Source organism: Mastigoproctus giganteus, chromosome 8 (assembly GCF_048544385.1).
Source record: "Mastigoproctus giganteus isolate SK-2022 chromosome 8, ASM4854438v1, whole genome shotgun sequence".
Lineage (NCBI taxonomy): Eukaryota > Metazoa > Arthropoda > Arachnida > Uropygi > Thelyphonidae > Mastigoproctus > Mastigoproctus giganteus.
Genome location: NC_143582.1, coordinates 113,165,381 through 113,181,957, shown reverse-complemented (window position 1 = coordinate 113,181,957; position 16,577 = coordinate 113,165,381). Strand labels below are relative to the sequence as shown.

Genomic DNA, 16,577 nt, shown 5'->3' with positions numbered 1-16,577 from the left:
GAATTATTTGCTATCTTTACTAGCCTTGGATAATATTAAGCAGTTATATTCTCAGACTCGTATATACTGACTCTTTAAGCACTCTCTGTGCTCTTGGTTCAATTCTTCTCCTAGTCATCCTCCATATCAAAAAATTTGAAAACAGTTAGTAGAGCTTCACATATTTAATCATCCTGTAATGTTTTCTTCGACCCTTGGGCGTTCTGGTTTCCCAGGAAATGAACAGGCTAACGCTGTTGCCAAGAGTTCCTCTATTCTGATCTCACCTTCCTGTAAGATACCTTATGTTGATAATAAAACTGTAGAAGAAATGGTTACTTATTTGGAAAGATCAAATGAACAATAGCCTACTTGAGATAAAAACTGAGCCTAAGAAAGAATAGGAAGGAAGAAGTCATAACCTTCCAAATTATGAATTAGTCATACTCGCCTAACATGTTACTTCTTCACAAAAGATGACCCTTCACACTGCAATACAGGAACTCCCTGGCTTACGTAACACTTGACTTACGAAAATTCGACTTTATTTAAGTTTTTGCTGGCTGGTGCAAACTTAAAAAAATCATGGAAGCATATTTTGCATCCCGTAGGAATAAATGGAGGTATTGTGAAAATATCATAATGTGAACCCGATAACACTTTTTTTTTTTTTTTGTAATTCGTTCCAGGACCTTGAAAGTTGAAATTTTTGCTATATAACTAAGCTAGCTATCTCTCTAAAAGGTCAATTTTTATGATGGAAATTGCATTACACTTTCATTGTTATCATATGTTCCATGATAAGAATCAATTTTGAACGTCTTTGTGATATTTTTCTAAAACACATTTCTGTGGAGGTCACTACCATAAAACAATAAAAACAATTTGCACTTTCTGGTTTATTGGGCTCTTCTGTTAGTGCAATCTATTATAAATAGGTAGTAAACTCGATCTTATTGCATTTGCAATAATACCGATAACTAATTCTGTGGGTTTTTACATTACGTTATTATGGTGAAATGAGTTCCCTTTCACTAAAATCTTCAATCATATAAAAAAAAAAAATAAAATAAATAAAATTTCATAATCTTCTCTTCATTCCTATTTACTTATTACAATGGTAAAGGGAAAGGGATCAACGGAAAGTGCAAGTGCTAGAAATTTAAACAAAATTGATTTAGAAATGAAGATGATTAATTAAGAAGTACGAAGCAGGACAAAATTTGTCATCTATTGCACGGAATTAGGCCTCCCTGCTTCAACAGTGAATACTATTTTAAGGGACTGTGCACATATAAAAGAACATGTTAAAGGATCAACACATTTAAGGTCGACAGTGATCACAAAACAGGGTTCAGGTGCTATATTGAAGATGGAAAAGCGATTAATAATATGGATGGAAAATCAGATTCAGAAGCGAGTGCCCCTGAGTCCAATGGCCATTCAAGCAAAAGCAAGAAGTATTTATGAAGCTATTAAGGGTAAGTATGGCAAATCCCAAGCTAAGTTCGTGACAAGCAATAGGTGGTTTAATAGGTTCAAGCATCGCACTAGTTTCCGAAACATTAAAGTATGCGGTGAAGTCATCAGTGCCGATTCTGCAGCTGCAGAGAAATTTTGTGATGTGTTTGAAAAAACCTGTTCTAAATCTCCACAGCCTAAATCTTCTAAGCCTCAACTTGCAAGACATGCTTATCAGCTGGAGAGTTAATTCTGACAATGATGCTTGAAAGGTAAAACTTACCGACGTTATTCATGTCTCCTCTCGCGTTTTGTAATATTATAATTTTGAAATTTTTGTAATTTTGTACACCTTTGTAATTTTTCCTGCTTTTGAGATAAAAAAAAAAATGAATGAATAATTCTATTTACATGTTCGTCGGACATTTCTTTTTTGCTTCAATCAAATTTAGCATGCATAGTTGCGAGTGCTGCATAAGCAATTATGGAAATTCCGACTTATGTAGAAGTCCGTAGAATGCAACCCTTACGTAAGTCGGGGAGTGGCTGTAAATGTCAGTTCCTTGCTAATAGTAAAATATATCATCTTAGTGTCCATTGCATGTAAAGGATCAGCAAATGGCATTCTCTTCTTGTCTCATGATCAGCCGACATTACATGTGCAAGGGTATGAACAACACACACAAGGAGATATTGATAATCTTTTCATTTTTCTAAAGCTAATTGGCAAATATCACCTTATCTGAAACCTAATGTCAAATAGTATAAATTTCATCTAAGACTTTAATAGGTGCATTTTGGCCTTAGCTGTTGATTTGCCAACAAATCAAACAAACAAACAACAACTTAGATATGTTTGCTAAACAGTAGCTATAATCCATACTATAGTCCTTGCCATCTTCATACTGTGTAAAAATCCAGTGAACCTACTAACTATTGGCATATTGCCTTGACTGGTTGCTTTTCCAGAATTCTAGGAAATACCTTGAAAATTTCAACCTCCTTCATTCTGCACAATTTAGTATTCAAGGAAATAGATTGATGCTGTATATATTAGTAAGAATAGAGAACACCGTCTGGAATGCATTCCTTAGATCAGAACATCAGTAAAGCATATGATTCCTTGGGACGCTATGGAATAGTGTTCATGAATTACAGAACTGTGGATTTTGAGGGCATTTCCCGACCTTTATACAAAACTACTTATAATAAATGCCATTGCAAAACACCACCCAAACCTTATTGTACAGCACTGTTTATAGAAGACCACTGAGCAAAATATGTGCATATCATTAGAGACAATTTCAAGATGCAATAACCAAGGTACGTTTGTGGGCACAAGTCATTGGCATTCAACTTTGTTCCCCAAAAAACAATATACATTTGTTTTTTCCATTAGAGTAAGATCTGGAATTGCAACTTAATAATCAACCAATACAGTTCTTGGAAATCACATTAGACTGCAAACTAATCTTTCTAAAGCAGTAAAAAGAGTTAAGAATGTCCTGTTTAAACATTATTTGCATTCTCTCAGCACCTAAGTGGAGTGATCTCCTTAGCTTGTTATAGTTATATAGAACCTTAATAAGATCCAAATTTGGTTTTGGAGCACCAGTATATAGCTCAGCAATACCAAGTATACTCTGCTCATTTGACCTTATTCATCATAGCACAAGATGACACTGTATATATTAGTAAGAATTAGGAGCATATTGTACTTCTTCAAATACATAGTCTGCTTGCTAAAACACATGAACTCCTCTCTTTATCGGAAGACAACAACTATATTACGCTATGCATATAAAATTACATCTATGCCTGAGCACTGAAACTGGCAAATGGTTTTCATTCCTCAGTAAAACATGCTATACCAGAACTGTCCTACTTCTAATCAACCTTAAGCATGAGAATTCAACTATTAACAGATTAAATCTGACTTTAGATAATGTTGCAGTTATCCCTCCAATTTTCCCTGCTCCTTGGAATGTGACTCCACTGCCATGTAATTTATACCTCTATAAGTGGAGAAATTCTGCACTACACAAAGAAAATTTCTTAGAACTGTGGACTAATTTCCCTGACTATGTTGTAGTACATACAGGTGGGTCAAAGAATAACACCCTGTTGGAATAGTTGAAGTTTTCCTGGATGCCACATTACCCTATCAATTTTGATATGAGTTCAGTATATTTTATGCAGAATTCAAAATAGCCTCCAGCATTCAAAATAGCATACTTTTCTCAGGTTTTCTAGTGCAATCCAAGCCCTGAAAAATATTATGAACATCAACCACCCAGTTTTAAAAGAGATAACCACCTCCTTGAGTACCTTAACTGAACTTGGAAAAAGCACATTCTTCTTTTGGGTTCTCAGACATATGGCAATTCCAGGAAATGAATTAGCTAACAGTGCCGTGAAATCGGCTATCTCGCCACCCAATGACAAAGTCTTGGTGTAGAAAGTTCCACACCAAGACTGTAGATCAATAATTTGTACAAAATGCATGTCTCAGTGGCAGTTTGCCGAAGTCAGCAAAACAACAAGCTTCAAAGTATCAGACCAACCCTCAAAATGTGGCCTTCAAGCTTCAGACTAAATCGACAATTGGAGAGACCCTCCCCCCAAAGTACCATCATCATAACACTCTACTTACAATCAGACATATTGTTCAAATAGGCAAAAATACGTTGTAATCTGTGAAATATGCAAGTCCATGCCAGAATCTCCTCACTCCAGCCACCAATTAAGCCCCATTCACGCTTACTTCACTTTCAAGTAATGAAAGAAATGTTTCAAACATTTGTACTTTTATAAAAATTATTACTAGATCATCATTTTAATCATTTTCTAAAATGATTAAAATCATTTTATAAAACAATATAAGTAAAATGATTGAAGGATCCACCTCCTTCAGATAATTAAAACAAAACTGTTTCTGAATAATAGTTTTACAATTTATATCTGTCTGTAAACTACCTACTACTTACGAGATGTATGGCACACTATGGCCATAGATTTGATGCAGCAAAAAAAAAAAAAAAAAAAAAAATCTGCAAGCAAAGCTGTAGTTGGCAAGGGCCAGCCAAATCCCATGCTGTTGGAAGACTCAGTGATGAGTAATGAAAATGAAGTTGGTGTATCCACACTAGAATGGTAAGAACCCCAGTGTCAGCAAAGTCCTTCTTAAAGGATAGGGATTTCTGACTGTGTCTGTTGAACTGATACTGGCAGAATGAGCATCTGCACACAGGAATACAGAGTGGCACATTGTTATCAAGGTCCCACACCAGGTAGTAGACCCAGTGTCAACAGTATTCCAAAGGGTTGGTTATCTTACCCATTGGAATTTGCATGCTGAAGTTGGAACGAAGGTAGTTTGGAAGTGGGCTGGGATATCATGAAGAATTTAGTGGTGTTTGGAGCACTGAATCTTGAAAGTGGTTGGTGAGAAAGAGATGTTCTTTGTTTTGTGGGAAGCCTCCTGTTCCAGTTGAGAAAACACTTTGCACATTGTAGTGTTGGCAGTCAAACATTGTGGAATCAGGAGTCATCAGAGAGAGAGAGAGAGAGAGAGAGAGAGAGAGAGAGAGAGAGAGAGATGGATGACTTTATAGCAGCCATGCAGTTCAGAGGTGAGGTAGGTGAAGGTCTTAGCAGTGACTATGGCAATTTGCAGCAGGAAATTCTTTGTAGTTCAGCATTTAGTTATTTGGGTTTTTTTTTTTTTTAGGAGCATTAGCAACTAAGGCCATATTGCTCCGGGAATATGCAGTGGTCATTCCCTGACCTTTCCGCATCCTCCGTATTTTGGTGGTGACGGGCTCGAACCCCGGTCTAATCAAGAAGCGTGTGCTACGCACTGCTGCTCCTTCCCACCTGGCTGCGGAGGTGCCAGCATTTAGTGTTAGCATCCCATCTGCTTTTCCAGAGCTGATCAGTTGGCACCTTTCTTTTGGCATATTTATTTTGGGCACTTTTTTTTTTGGCATATATTATTTTGTGCATTTAATTGTCTTTTAAATAGGAAAATGGAATTTTTTTGTAAAAATATAGTTTTTAGCAAAATTATTTATTTATTTGTTTTTTTGAAAATACATGCAGTTTTTGTTAATCCGAAAACTTTTGGGTGCAAGGGGGTGATGGATTAGCTGAAAAATCGATGAAAAATGCTGACTTTTTTCACTTTCACTCAAGTTTTTTTAATTTTTAGAACCTAAAAAAAAAAACAGAAAAAAAAAAGCCTAATTAATAAAAATATGATTTTTGTGATGCACTATATACATTAAATTGGCTCTAAACTATGTATTGAGACATAATAAGGTACTAAAAGAAAAAATTTATCCCCCCAAAAAAAAATTGAAACAAAATGATAAAAATAAGAGCTGTTGGAATGCAATTGTTGTGATTCTCTGCTTTGAACAGTGGATCTCTGTTTGACACTGCACTGCACTGTGTTTGTACACCTCAAGTTATTAAATGGGATATTACTTAAAAATTAGGAATAAACATAAAAAAATTAACCTTAACTTACAGTTCATAGTTCATAAGTTACATATATTGTTGGCTGGTCCCTTCCAAAGGATCATCAGGATCAATGGAATCTTCAATTTTGTTGCATGAAGTCATTAATGTCAGACTGTACCAGAGCTTTCGATCTTCATTCATCAAACTTACATTTCTCCAGTACCAGACACATGAAATCAGCATGATCATACATTGAAGAGTTCCCCACAAACTCAGTGTAGGTATCCAAAGCATGAGCAGCTTCAGCCTAAGCAATATTTGTCTTGGCCACTGTGTCTTCTATGACCAGTTCATCTTCATCATCACTAGCCCCTGCTTATTGGCCTTTTACAGTCTCCACTATAACTTTATCAGTTATAGTGGAGACATCATCTACTAATTTTTCTCTTCCAGGACTTTTACTGCATGCTCCTGACAGGGCACTTTTAATGATGGCAACAAATGGAGCAACATGTTTGGCTCTTCTCTTTTTCTGAAATCCTTCAACATCACCTTCATCATTGCTGCCATCAAAAAACATAGAACCCAGCCAGAGTTCATGACCTGCTCCTCTCTTGATCTGCTCCCAAGTATTAATACTATTGAAAGATTGCACTTTTAATATGAAAACGTTTCTGAAATACAACAACATCCAAGTTCTTATTCACCAATGATTGCACAAATAAATTCCTCTAATGTATTTTAAGATTTTGAGTGATACCCCAGTCCATTGGCTGAATCAGAGATGTTTCATAGGCTGGATGAAAAGCTATAGTAATTCCATTCACCTCAAGAGAATCATCTGACAAATGAGCCCTGCAAGTATCCAAAATGGGAACAGCCTTTGGATCTTGCACCCCCCCCCCTCTAATGCTGATGATCTCTCATGCTGGGAACAAATGAATTCTTAAACCAGTCCTTGAAAATTTAATGGATTAATTTTCTTAATGGACTACAATAAGTATTGCAGTCCATTAAGAAAAGATTAAATATTGGGATCGTTCAAGGAGAATAAATAAATAAATAAGTAATAAATAAAAAATGAGCACGTTAGCTGTCCTGTCATCATCTTTTCTCCATATATATTGGTGCTGCCTCTGCCAATAGAAGGAAAGGGATCAGCCGCAGAGATCTGCTGTTGCCTGAAAGATAGCAAAAATGATGGTAAGCCACCTGGCAGGTGCCCTACTTTTTTTTAATTGCTGAAAATGTTCTGGGCATTTTTGAAGTCTGCTTAAGCAGTGCAAGTATTTCATATTTTCTAAATAGATTGCAGTACTTGATTTATATACTTTTTAAGTTTTCATAAAAAAATTTAAAACATGCTGTTTTTTATGCCTTTTATCTTCAAAACAACAACAAAAAAAATTTTGCTGTTATTTGCAAAAAAAAAAAAAAATAAATAAAATAAAATAAAATAAAACCACATCTTAGATGTAAAACAAAAACATCAGTTTCTTATTCTCTTTCATTTTTAAGTTTAAAATATTGTTAAACTGGAAAATAGTCACTGGTGCAAAATTACAACATGTGCCTGCACATGTATTTCTGCTTATTATGTATGTTATTAATTAAAAGCATATTATATATATTCAATACTGTACTATTAGTTACTTCTATCTCCAGGTTTATTTCAAACTTTATATATGGCATTCTTCAGAGTGCAAAATTTTATACTACAAGCCTTGCTTTCTGCAGTGTAGTGACCACTTTGAGGGAATATTGGGTTTTGTGTTATCAACTTTACTATGTGAAAACAACAAATCTTTCAAAACAACCAGGGTAAGACTGTATATATGTGTATTGAAATAATGGGAAAAGGATAACAAAGAACCTGAAACTAAATAAACACAGTGTCAGTGTTTGTCCATGCCACTCTTCAAGCAAAAAGCCAAATAGTTGCAAAGACTGTTATGGGTCATCTGACAGTTTCTCGCATGCAGTTACTTCCCAAAAACCATTAAAAACTCACTTTCCAAAGTATTTTTTCTGAATATTTTCAAAAACATTTCAGTGAAAGTTTTACTGTAATTAAGAAGGTAGAAAAAAAAATTTAATTTTTAATCATTTAACCATTGGGATAAAGATCGCTGACAAATTAAATAAATGTTTTGCATCTATATTCGCATGTGAAGATATTTTTCGGGATGGGGATACCAGGCCTAATTTGAAGTGGAAATTAAATAATTTTATGATTATGGAGAAGAAAGTAGAGGAGGAATTGCTGAAGCTAAAAGTAAATATGGCACACCTGGGGCTAATGGAATCTATCGGGTTATATTACAGACAGCAGAAAAAGCTGTAAGCACACCTTCGGTTATAATCATGAAAATTTGCGCAGATTCAGGGGAGGATCCTACAAATTGGAGATATGTAAATGTTTACAAGGGTGAAGTGAGTAATTACAAACCTGTAAACTTGATTTCTGTCCAGGAAAAATAACATTCAGTGATTAAAAAAGTAATGTAGGGGTTGCTTTGATAGTAACACAGTTATATGGAAATTGTCACCGATTTGTTAAATGGAGATCTTGTCTGGCCATTGTGATTAACTAGGTAGTAGCTATTAGGTCAGAAAGTGACTGGATTCAAAAAGTTATTTTGCTATCATACACTTAGATTTAACTGCAACCATTGATACTGTCTGTATGAACAACTGCTGTAAAATCAGAGTAGTATGGGAAAAGTTTATTAGAGGTTATTAAAAAAATGATAAAATTGGTTATTAAAAGTATTATCTCATTATTACTCTAGGAAATTGGGATGGTTGAGTAGCCGAAAACAGTGTGGTTACTAATGGCCACTGCTATTCTGGACTAATGTTATTTATAGAGTCCTTCATGGTTTTGTGACAACCTTACTGTTTATAATATTTATTGTTGATACTGATGATGATGTTGCATATCACGTTTTTATGTCTGTGTTAATTGATGATACAAAAGTTAAAAATGACAGTAATTAGCGTTTGCCACTCTAACAAGGCTTATATAAATTAGGCAGTTATTATTATTATTAGCCATATGGTGCAAGGAAGCCTGAGGCTTATGCTGCACCTGCCAAACAAAAAAAAAAAATTCCTGCATTACCCAGAGAGAGAGAGAGAGAGAGAGAGAGAGAGAGAGAGAGAGAGAGAGAGAGAGAGAGAGAGAGAGAGAGAGGAATGATGATATCCAGCTGAGGACCTTCGGTTTGCTAAGCCCATATTCACCAGATGTGAGCCCCTGGGGTAAAAAGTGCCAGTTGAGGTTTAAACATTTCTGAATGCAAGCTCATCATCAGTATCATTTGGGGTGCAATAAGATTTACAAAAGCAGTTGGTCCAGAGTTTACATAGGCATTTGAGTGATACTACACTCAAGGTAGAAGGTTTCGGCTTCATCCTGAGAACTATGTTGGTGGGCTGAGAAGTGCGGTTGAAGTTTAGCAATGAAAAATACAGGGCACTGTATTTGGTTACTCCTAACCTTAGAATAACATACTAATTGGGTGGTAACCACTCAAGGTAGTGGAAAAGGAAAGAGATCAGGGGAAATTCTGAAGTCCTACATGAAGTTCTTTTAGTAGATAGGCCTCTGCGACAGCTTTTGGAGTTCTCTTGATGTACAGGAACTTTGCCAGTGACATGGAGGTGATCCTAACCTTAGAATAACATACTAATTGGGTGGTAACCACTCAAGGTAGTGGAAAAGGAAAGAGATCAGGGGAAATTCTGAAGTCCTACATGAAGTTCTTTTAGTAGATAGGCCTCTGTGACAGCTTTTGGAGTTCTCTTGATGTACAGGAACTTTGCCAGTGACATGGAGGTGATCGTATAAGGCAAACCAATGCCTTATGTGTTATATAAAGCATTGATTTGGCTGTGTCTTCAGTACTGCTTGTGGATCTGGAAGCTTCATTTTAGAATATGGTTTATTTGAACAACTGCAGAGAAGAGCAGCAATATTAGTCAGTGGCACAAAGAAGTACTGTTCCCAAGAGAGATATGGGTTCTGGAAACTAGGCACCCCCTTCCCTCCTGAAAGAAGCCTTGTTGGGCTTTATATGGGTTGCATAAACAAAAATTCTGATGGCATCTTTACTTTTTCTTGGGTGATTTGAACAAGGATAAAATAAATTAAAATAAGTAAATAAATTTAATTTATGGTTGGAAGAAATTTCCATTTGACGTTGAAGTATGATTTGACAAAGTATTAGAAGGGATGAAAGAATAAAGTGGATGGTGATTTTTGGGGGGTAGGGCCAATGATGTGTTAACTTGTTTCTTTCTATCATTTTTACACTGGTACAGAAATTTGAAGTAATTAACCTTTGACATAATTAATTTTCTGTAATTTTTTTTTTTTTTTTTTTTGGAAGAGCACTTGTCAAGTCCAGGGTTTCTACTGCCACCTTACCTTTAAAAAAAATAATAAATAAGCACTCTTGTCATTCTTCATGACAGACAAGGATTTTTTTTTAGTTCAAGTATCATTGTTATGAAAGATTTAAAAATTAACATAATATTGAATAATTTATTTTTATCTCAGCAGCTAATTCCACACTTAGAAAATAAAAATTGTTGTTTCATCATTATTTAGTGCACGCTCTCGAGTTAAGGGACATTTGCAAGTATATCATGCTTTTCTTCCAACAGAGGAGGATGAAGGAGAGGATGAAAATTCTCATCAACCTGAAAATGAAGAGGTATGGGTAATTAGTATTAATATTAGCATTAGTAGAGGTATATGATACAAGAAAGGTATTTAAAAGGTATTTTTAAAATTCTTTATGGACATTCCAGAAGGTCAAGGACCAATTATAATTTTTCCTATTGGTTATGATATTCAATTAACGCGTTTAACGCGTTAATTGAATTAATCGAGGCCCACCTGTAACACTATATTCAGATAAGGGAGGGCAATTTTAGCAAGAGGTCAAATCAGGGGATGCTAATATGCAAAATCTGAATATAGTAGATGAAAATATGGTACATAATCAGGAAATTCATCAAGGGACTACTCCTAACCATGTATCAGGCACTGCATAAGGAGTGCCTCACTGGTTAAAGAGATGATACAGGATCACCTAGACAAGACAGCATGAGTTTTTTTACGGGGAAGTCTTATCTGACCAGTTTCATTGGATACTACGATATGGTCACAAAGGAACTGGATGCAAAAAATAATTTTGATATCACATATTTGGATTTCAGGAAAGCTTTTGGTACTGTTGCACATGGAAGACTGCTGTACAGATTGGAGCTGTATGGCATTAAGGGCAAGTTACTGCAATGGAATAAGGGACAGTTGAGTGGGAGATAGCAGAGAGTGGTAATAAATGGACACTGCTCTGCGTGGACTAATTTAATTAGCAGAGTCCCCCAGGGTTCGGTGCTGGGCCCATTTTTGGTTTGTATATTTAGCAGTGACATCGATGAAGGTATATCAGGCTTAATGTCCAAGTTTGCAAATGACACAAAGGTTGGCAGGGTTGTTAATGACAGTAAAGACAGTATGCTACTGCAATAGGATCTAGAAAAGTTAGGCAGATGGGCCGAGAAGTGGCAACTGAAGTTTAACATTGACAAATGCAAGTACTCCATATGGGTAGCAGTAACTGAAGAGAAACGTACCAACTGTGTGGTACTACACTCAGGGAGGTGGAGAATGAAAAAGACCAGGTGGTAATTGTTCAGTCAGATATTAAGTTCTCTGAGCTGTGCAGACGGGTTGCCAGAGCATGTCATGGAGTTTTGTCAATGATAGGAGGTGATTATACCTTTGTATAAGACAATGGTCAGGCCAGATCTTGAGTACTGTATACAGGTCTGGAGGCCTCATTTTAGGAAGGATGTTGAGCTGCTAGAATGAGTACAGAGAAGGGCAACAGAATTGGTGAGAGGAACAAAGGGGTGCCCTTACGAAGAAAGGCTTAAGTTCTGTATGTTGCAGCATCTGGAGACTAGGGACCTGTGAGATGATCTGATTGAGGTGTATAAGGCCTTGAATGGTTTGAGCAGGCTCAGTGCTGATTGGATACTTCCGCTTGCTCAGATTAAGAACCTGAGGGGCATAAATTCAAATTGAGGAAGGACAGTTGTAGAATAGATGTGTGGAAGGAAGTTTGCCTTTAGCCAGTGGGTGGTTGATTGCTGGAACAAACTACCATCTGTTGTTGTGGAAGTTGATAGCTTAAATAAATTTAAGGCTGAACTAGACAAACATTTGGATGGGTGAAATGGGAAGGGTTTTTTTTGGCTGCTGCTGTATAATCTTGCTTTCTTCCATCATATGCCTCAGCTAATGCTAATGTAAAAACTTATCTTCTTTCTTGTACGTGACAACCAGGTCAATGGAGTTTACAATAAATCGACAATTCAAACGTTAATCGTATTTAGCAGTCACAGGCTTGAATCCCGGTCCACTCAAAGAGCGTGTGCTAGTGAACTCGCGTTCCTGACCACTCGACTACGTCAGGCCCCTTATATAAGTTCAACTTTTATTTGAAATATGGTCAACTGCTATGCCCTTCTACATTGTCTTTCTCTCGGTGAATTATTGTCTAATAATATGGCAAACCTAATAACTGTCGTGAACACACCATCTCCCGAACTACAACAATAGAAAACTTAAATTGGGTTCCATTCGAGAAGTTGCTTTACATTAAATCTTTACATGCAGTTTCCAGACTTTTCTCAAATGCTTGGCAGACCCCTTCTATTTGGAATAAGGTTGGCTGATACCTTCCCTTCCAGGAGTACTAGACAGAAGCTATCTTTAATTCCTCTCTCAAGGCAAATCTTTTCTTCTTGACCTGTTCTTTCTATCCCTCGCTCAAATTTATTCAGCAGCTTTGATATATTCTTATTCTCTATAAAGAACCATCAATATTGTAAGGAAATGGTTGATGCTGTCCTTTATTCTGAAAGTTTGTGTGTGTGTTTTATTATTTTTATTATTATTGTACATGGTGTCTATAAATTATTCACCTGATTATGAATATTGATTAACATTTTATTGTGATAGGTATCTTAAAGTGGTTTGCTGCAGTTATCAAAGCAACTCAATGAGTTTTTTTTAACTGAACCCAACAAGCATTGCAACAGTATGGCATTAAAATGGTGATAGTGCAGGAGGAAGCAGTATGCATGTTGCAGCTATGAAATACCAAATCTCCAGTCATTGTAAAGAGACATTTTCAGTGGCAATTCCAGAAAGTTCCACCTATGGAACAATCAGTGAGGCAATGGTCGTAACAATTTCAAGAAACCAGCAGTCTGCTGCACCAGAGGAGCAGGTGGACCTAGTGTACCTGCAGATAAAGTTTCATAAATTCAGGAAGTGTTTATCCAAAATCCTACAAAATCTCTCTGCTGGGCAAGGCTACAGCTGCAATTATTGCAAGCAACATTGCACAGGACTTTTTGCAAGTGATTGAAACATGCTTACAAAGTGCAAATCATCCAGGAGATTAAGCCTCATGACAAATCGTAACGAGAGGAATTTGCTATTCACTGTTTCAATCACATAGACGAAGGTTGCACATGGAAGACTACTGTACAAATTGGAGCAGTATGGCATTAAGGGCAAGTTGCTATAATGGACTAAAGGATGGTTGAGTGGGAGAAGACAGAATGGTAATCAATGGACACTGCTCTTTGTGGACTAATGTTATTATTGGGGTTCCCCAGGATTTGGTGTTGGGCCTACTTTTTTGTTTTCTGTATTTATCAATGATATTGATGAAGGTATATCAGGGTTAATGTCCAAGTTTGCAGATGATACGAAGGCTGGCAGGGTTGTCAATGCCAGTAATGATGTAAAGTACTGCTTATGGGTAGCAGTAACCCTAGAGTAATGTACCAACTGTGTGGTACTACACTCAGGGTAGTAGAGAATGAAAAGGACCTGCACAATTATCCCCAGGTCCTTTTCATTTTCTACTACCCTGGGTTTAGTACCACACAGTTGGTACATTACTCTGCAGTTACTGCTACCCATAAGCAGTACTTTACGTTTATCAATGTTAAACTTCAGTTGCCGCCTCATCAAGAGTAGCTCATGATGTTTTGTCAATGATGTACAGGAATTTTGCTAGCAAGGATAAGGGGGTGTTTGGCCCCTCGTATAAGGCAGTGGTCAGGCCACACCTTGAGTACTGCATACAGGTGTGCAGGCCTCATTTTAGGAAGGATGTAGAGCTGCTGGAATTAGGACAAAGAATGTCAACAAGATTGGCGAGAGGAACAAACGGGTGCTCTTACCAAGAAAGGCTTAAGTTCTGCAAGTTGCAGTGTCTGGAGACTAGGTACTTGTGAGTTGATCTGATTGAGGTGTATAAGGCCTTGAATGTTTTGAGCAGGCTCAATGCTGATGGGATTCTTCAGCTTGATCAGATTACAAACCTGGGCATAGATTCAAATTGAGGAAAGGCAATTGTAGAATAGATATGCAGAAATTTGCCTTTAGTCAGCGGGTGGTTGATAGTTGGAACAGAACGTCCATCTGTCGTAGTGGAGGTCTTAAACTTAAATAAGTTCTAGGCAGGGCAGAACTAGACAAGCATTTGGAGCGAATGGATGGGTGGAATGGGAAGGTTTTTTTTTTTTTTTTTGGATTATTCTATATAAGCTTGCCTTCTTACATCATATGCCTCTACTAATTCTAATAGGCACTTTCTGGAATATGTCAGTTTCAGTGTGATGGGAAATGTCAGTTTCTGTCAAAGTTCAGCAGAAAATCCACTCTCTCCATGAATATGTGATCCGCTTCTGCTGGATTTCTAGCCACATCAGGATTAGGGGAAATGATTTGGCTGACATTGCAGCAAAATCAACAATTCCCACTAATAATTGTTGCCTGTCAGTCCCCTATACAGACTGCAGGCAAATAATACACCAAAAGATGCATCGCCAATGGCTGGATTCATGGAGTAGACAGACTACAAATAAATTACATCAGATAAACCTGTAATTGAACCGTGGCAGTCTAGTTCTGCACAGAATTGTAAGGAGGAAGTTCTAACCCGGACACGCATAGGACATTTGTTCTTGCTGAGGGCTGATGACCATGCTATGTGCGAGTTCTGTGACAGTTTTTATCGCTGAAACATATTTTAATCAAGTGCCCAGATTTTAATAATAGTGTTTTACCACTTTTAATGATCTGACTGAGCCATATACACTGTCAGATTTTATCAAACAATGAAAAGATGTTAGCTCTTTTTAGTTTTTTACAGCTTACTAATTTATATACATGTATATAAAATAAGCTTTATATTTTTAGAATATATACTACATTTTAAACTTATACCTAATATTTTGACCAGGTAACCTCTTTCAAAGTTAAAACAAAATCTATTTTTACCTTTTTTTCTTGGTGTATGATAGCCACTGCTGCTAATGTGCCAGAAAAATCCGATCCATTGCAATCCAATTGCACAATGATAATATAAGAACTGGCACATTTTAGCCAGTTCACATGTCATTGCACATGTCAGATTGCAAGAAAAATAAGGTGAGAACTCGATAAACTTTCCTAACTTTACATTGAGAAGGGTTAATGATAACATACACTTTAAAATATATTGGAAACCTACTAATACAGGAAAATTTTTACATTATTCGAGCTACCACCCATTTACGTATTTGGCGCCTCTGTAATCAGGTGGGAAGGAGCAGCAGTGCGCAGCATACGCTTCTTGATTAGATCGGTGTTCAAGCCCATGACCACCAAATATGGAGGATTCGGAAAGGTCAGGGAATGACCACCGCATATCCCCGGAGCAATATGGCCTTAGTTGCTAATGCTCCTAAAAACCAAATAACAAACAAACAAACTTTTAGTATCATTTTCAACCAATTTCACAATGTGTATAGGTATAGTTCTACACAAGAAACCCTTAATGACGAACTCGGGGAACTTACAACAAGATTTTTAAACAGTGGGATATACACTGAGTATAATTAGGAACATTCAGCAACAGGCGAAACTAAAATCCGAATCAGTTCCAGTGATTAAAAGCACCACACAAATATTTTATTAAAGTTCCTTATGTACAACAATGGTATGAGCAGTTTATTAACATTTTTAAAAATACAGAATTCAAAATAGTTGCACAACCGATAAGTAAACTTCAGACAATATTGAGGGCAAGGAAACCAACCTCTGTCTCTAACATGGAGCAAACCAATATTGTCTATAACATTGCTTGTGGGGAGTGCAACTCCTTTTACATCGGTTCTACCGAAAATTATCTTTCGATGCATTTACAACAACACAAAGCAGCTGTGAGGGCGAAAAGTACATGTGCATCTGAACTTTCCTTTCACGCCATTCAGGAGAACCAAGTTTTTCTGTTTAACGAAGCTAAAGTAATTAATTCACAGAAAGAATACATAAAACTGTTAATAGCAGGAACACTTGAAATGAAATTATGATTCACATTGATTCACAAAGCATGATTCACATTGGTTAACGGTAATAATCTTGTCGTGATGTGCCTATTTTAAAATATAAGAGAGTGGATATTGTTTTTAGCTCGTTACTTGTTGTGAGCACGGTTTACGACCGAAATACCTGGTCATGTATTAAGAACCTTAGAATATTTTAATACGGTTTTAATTTAATATAGTTTTAACACAGTTCGACGATTGTC

At 36.5% G+C, this 16,577-nt stretch overlaps 1 protein-coding gene across 3 annotated transcripts in view; it reads left to right on the top strand.

Moving 5' to 3' along the window:
• The window catches only part of Nedd4 (E3 ubiquitin-protein ligase Nedd4), an 811,340-nt gene that overhangs the window by 214,800 nt on the left and 579,963 nt on the right, over positions 1 to 16,577 (top strand). For all 3 annotated transcript variants that reach the window (XM_090378867.1, XM_090378869.1, XM_090378870.1), the window contains one exon: positions 10,520 to 10,625. In XM_090378867.1, the coding sequence (XP_090234993.1) occupies positions 10,520 to 10,625 (106 nt within the window). The remainder of the gene's footprint in view (positions 1 to 10,519; positions 10,626 to 16,577) is intronic.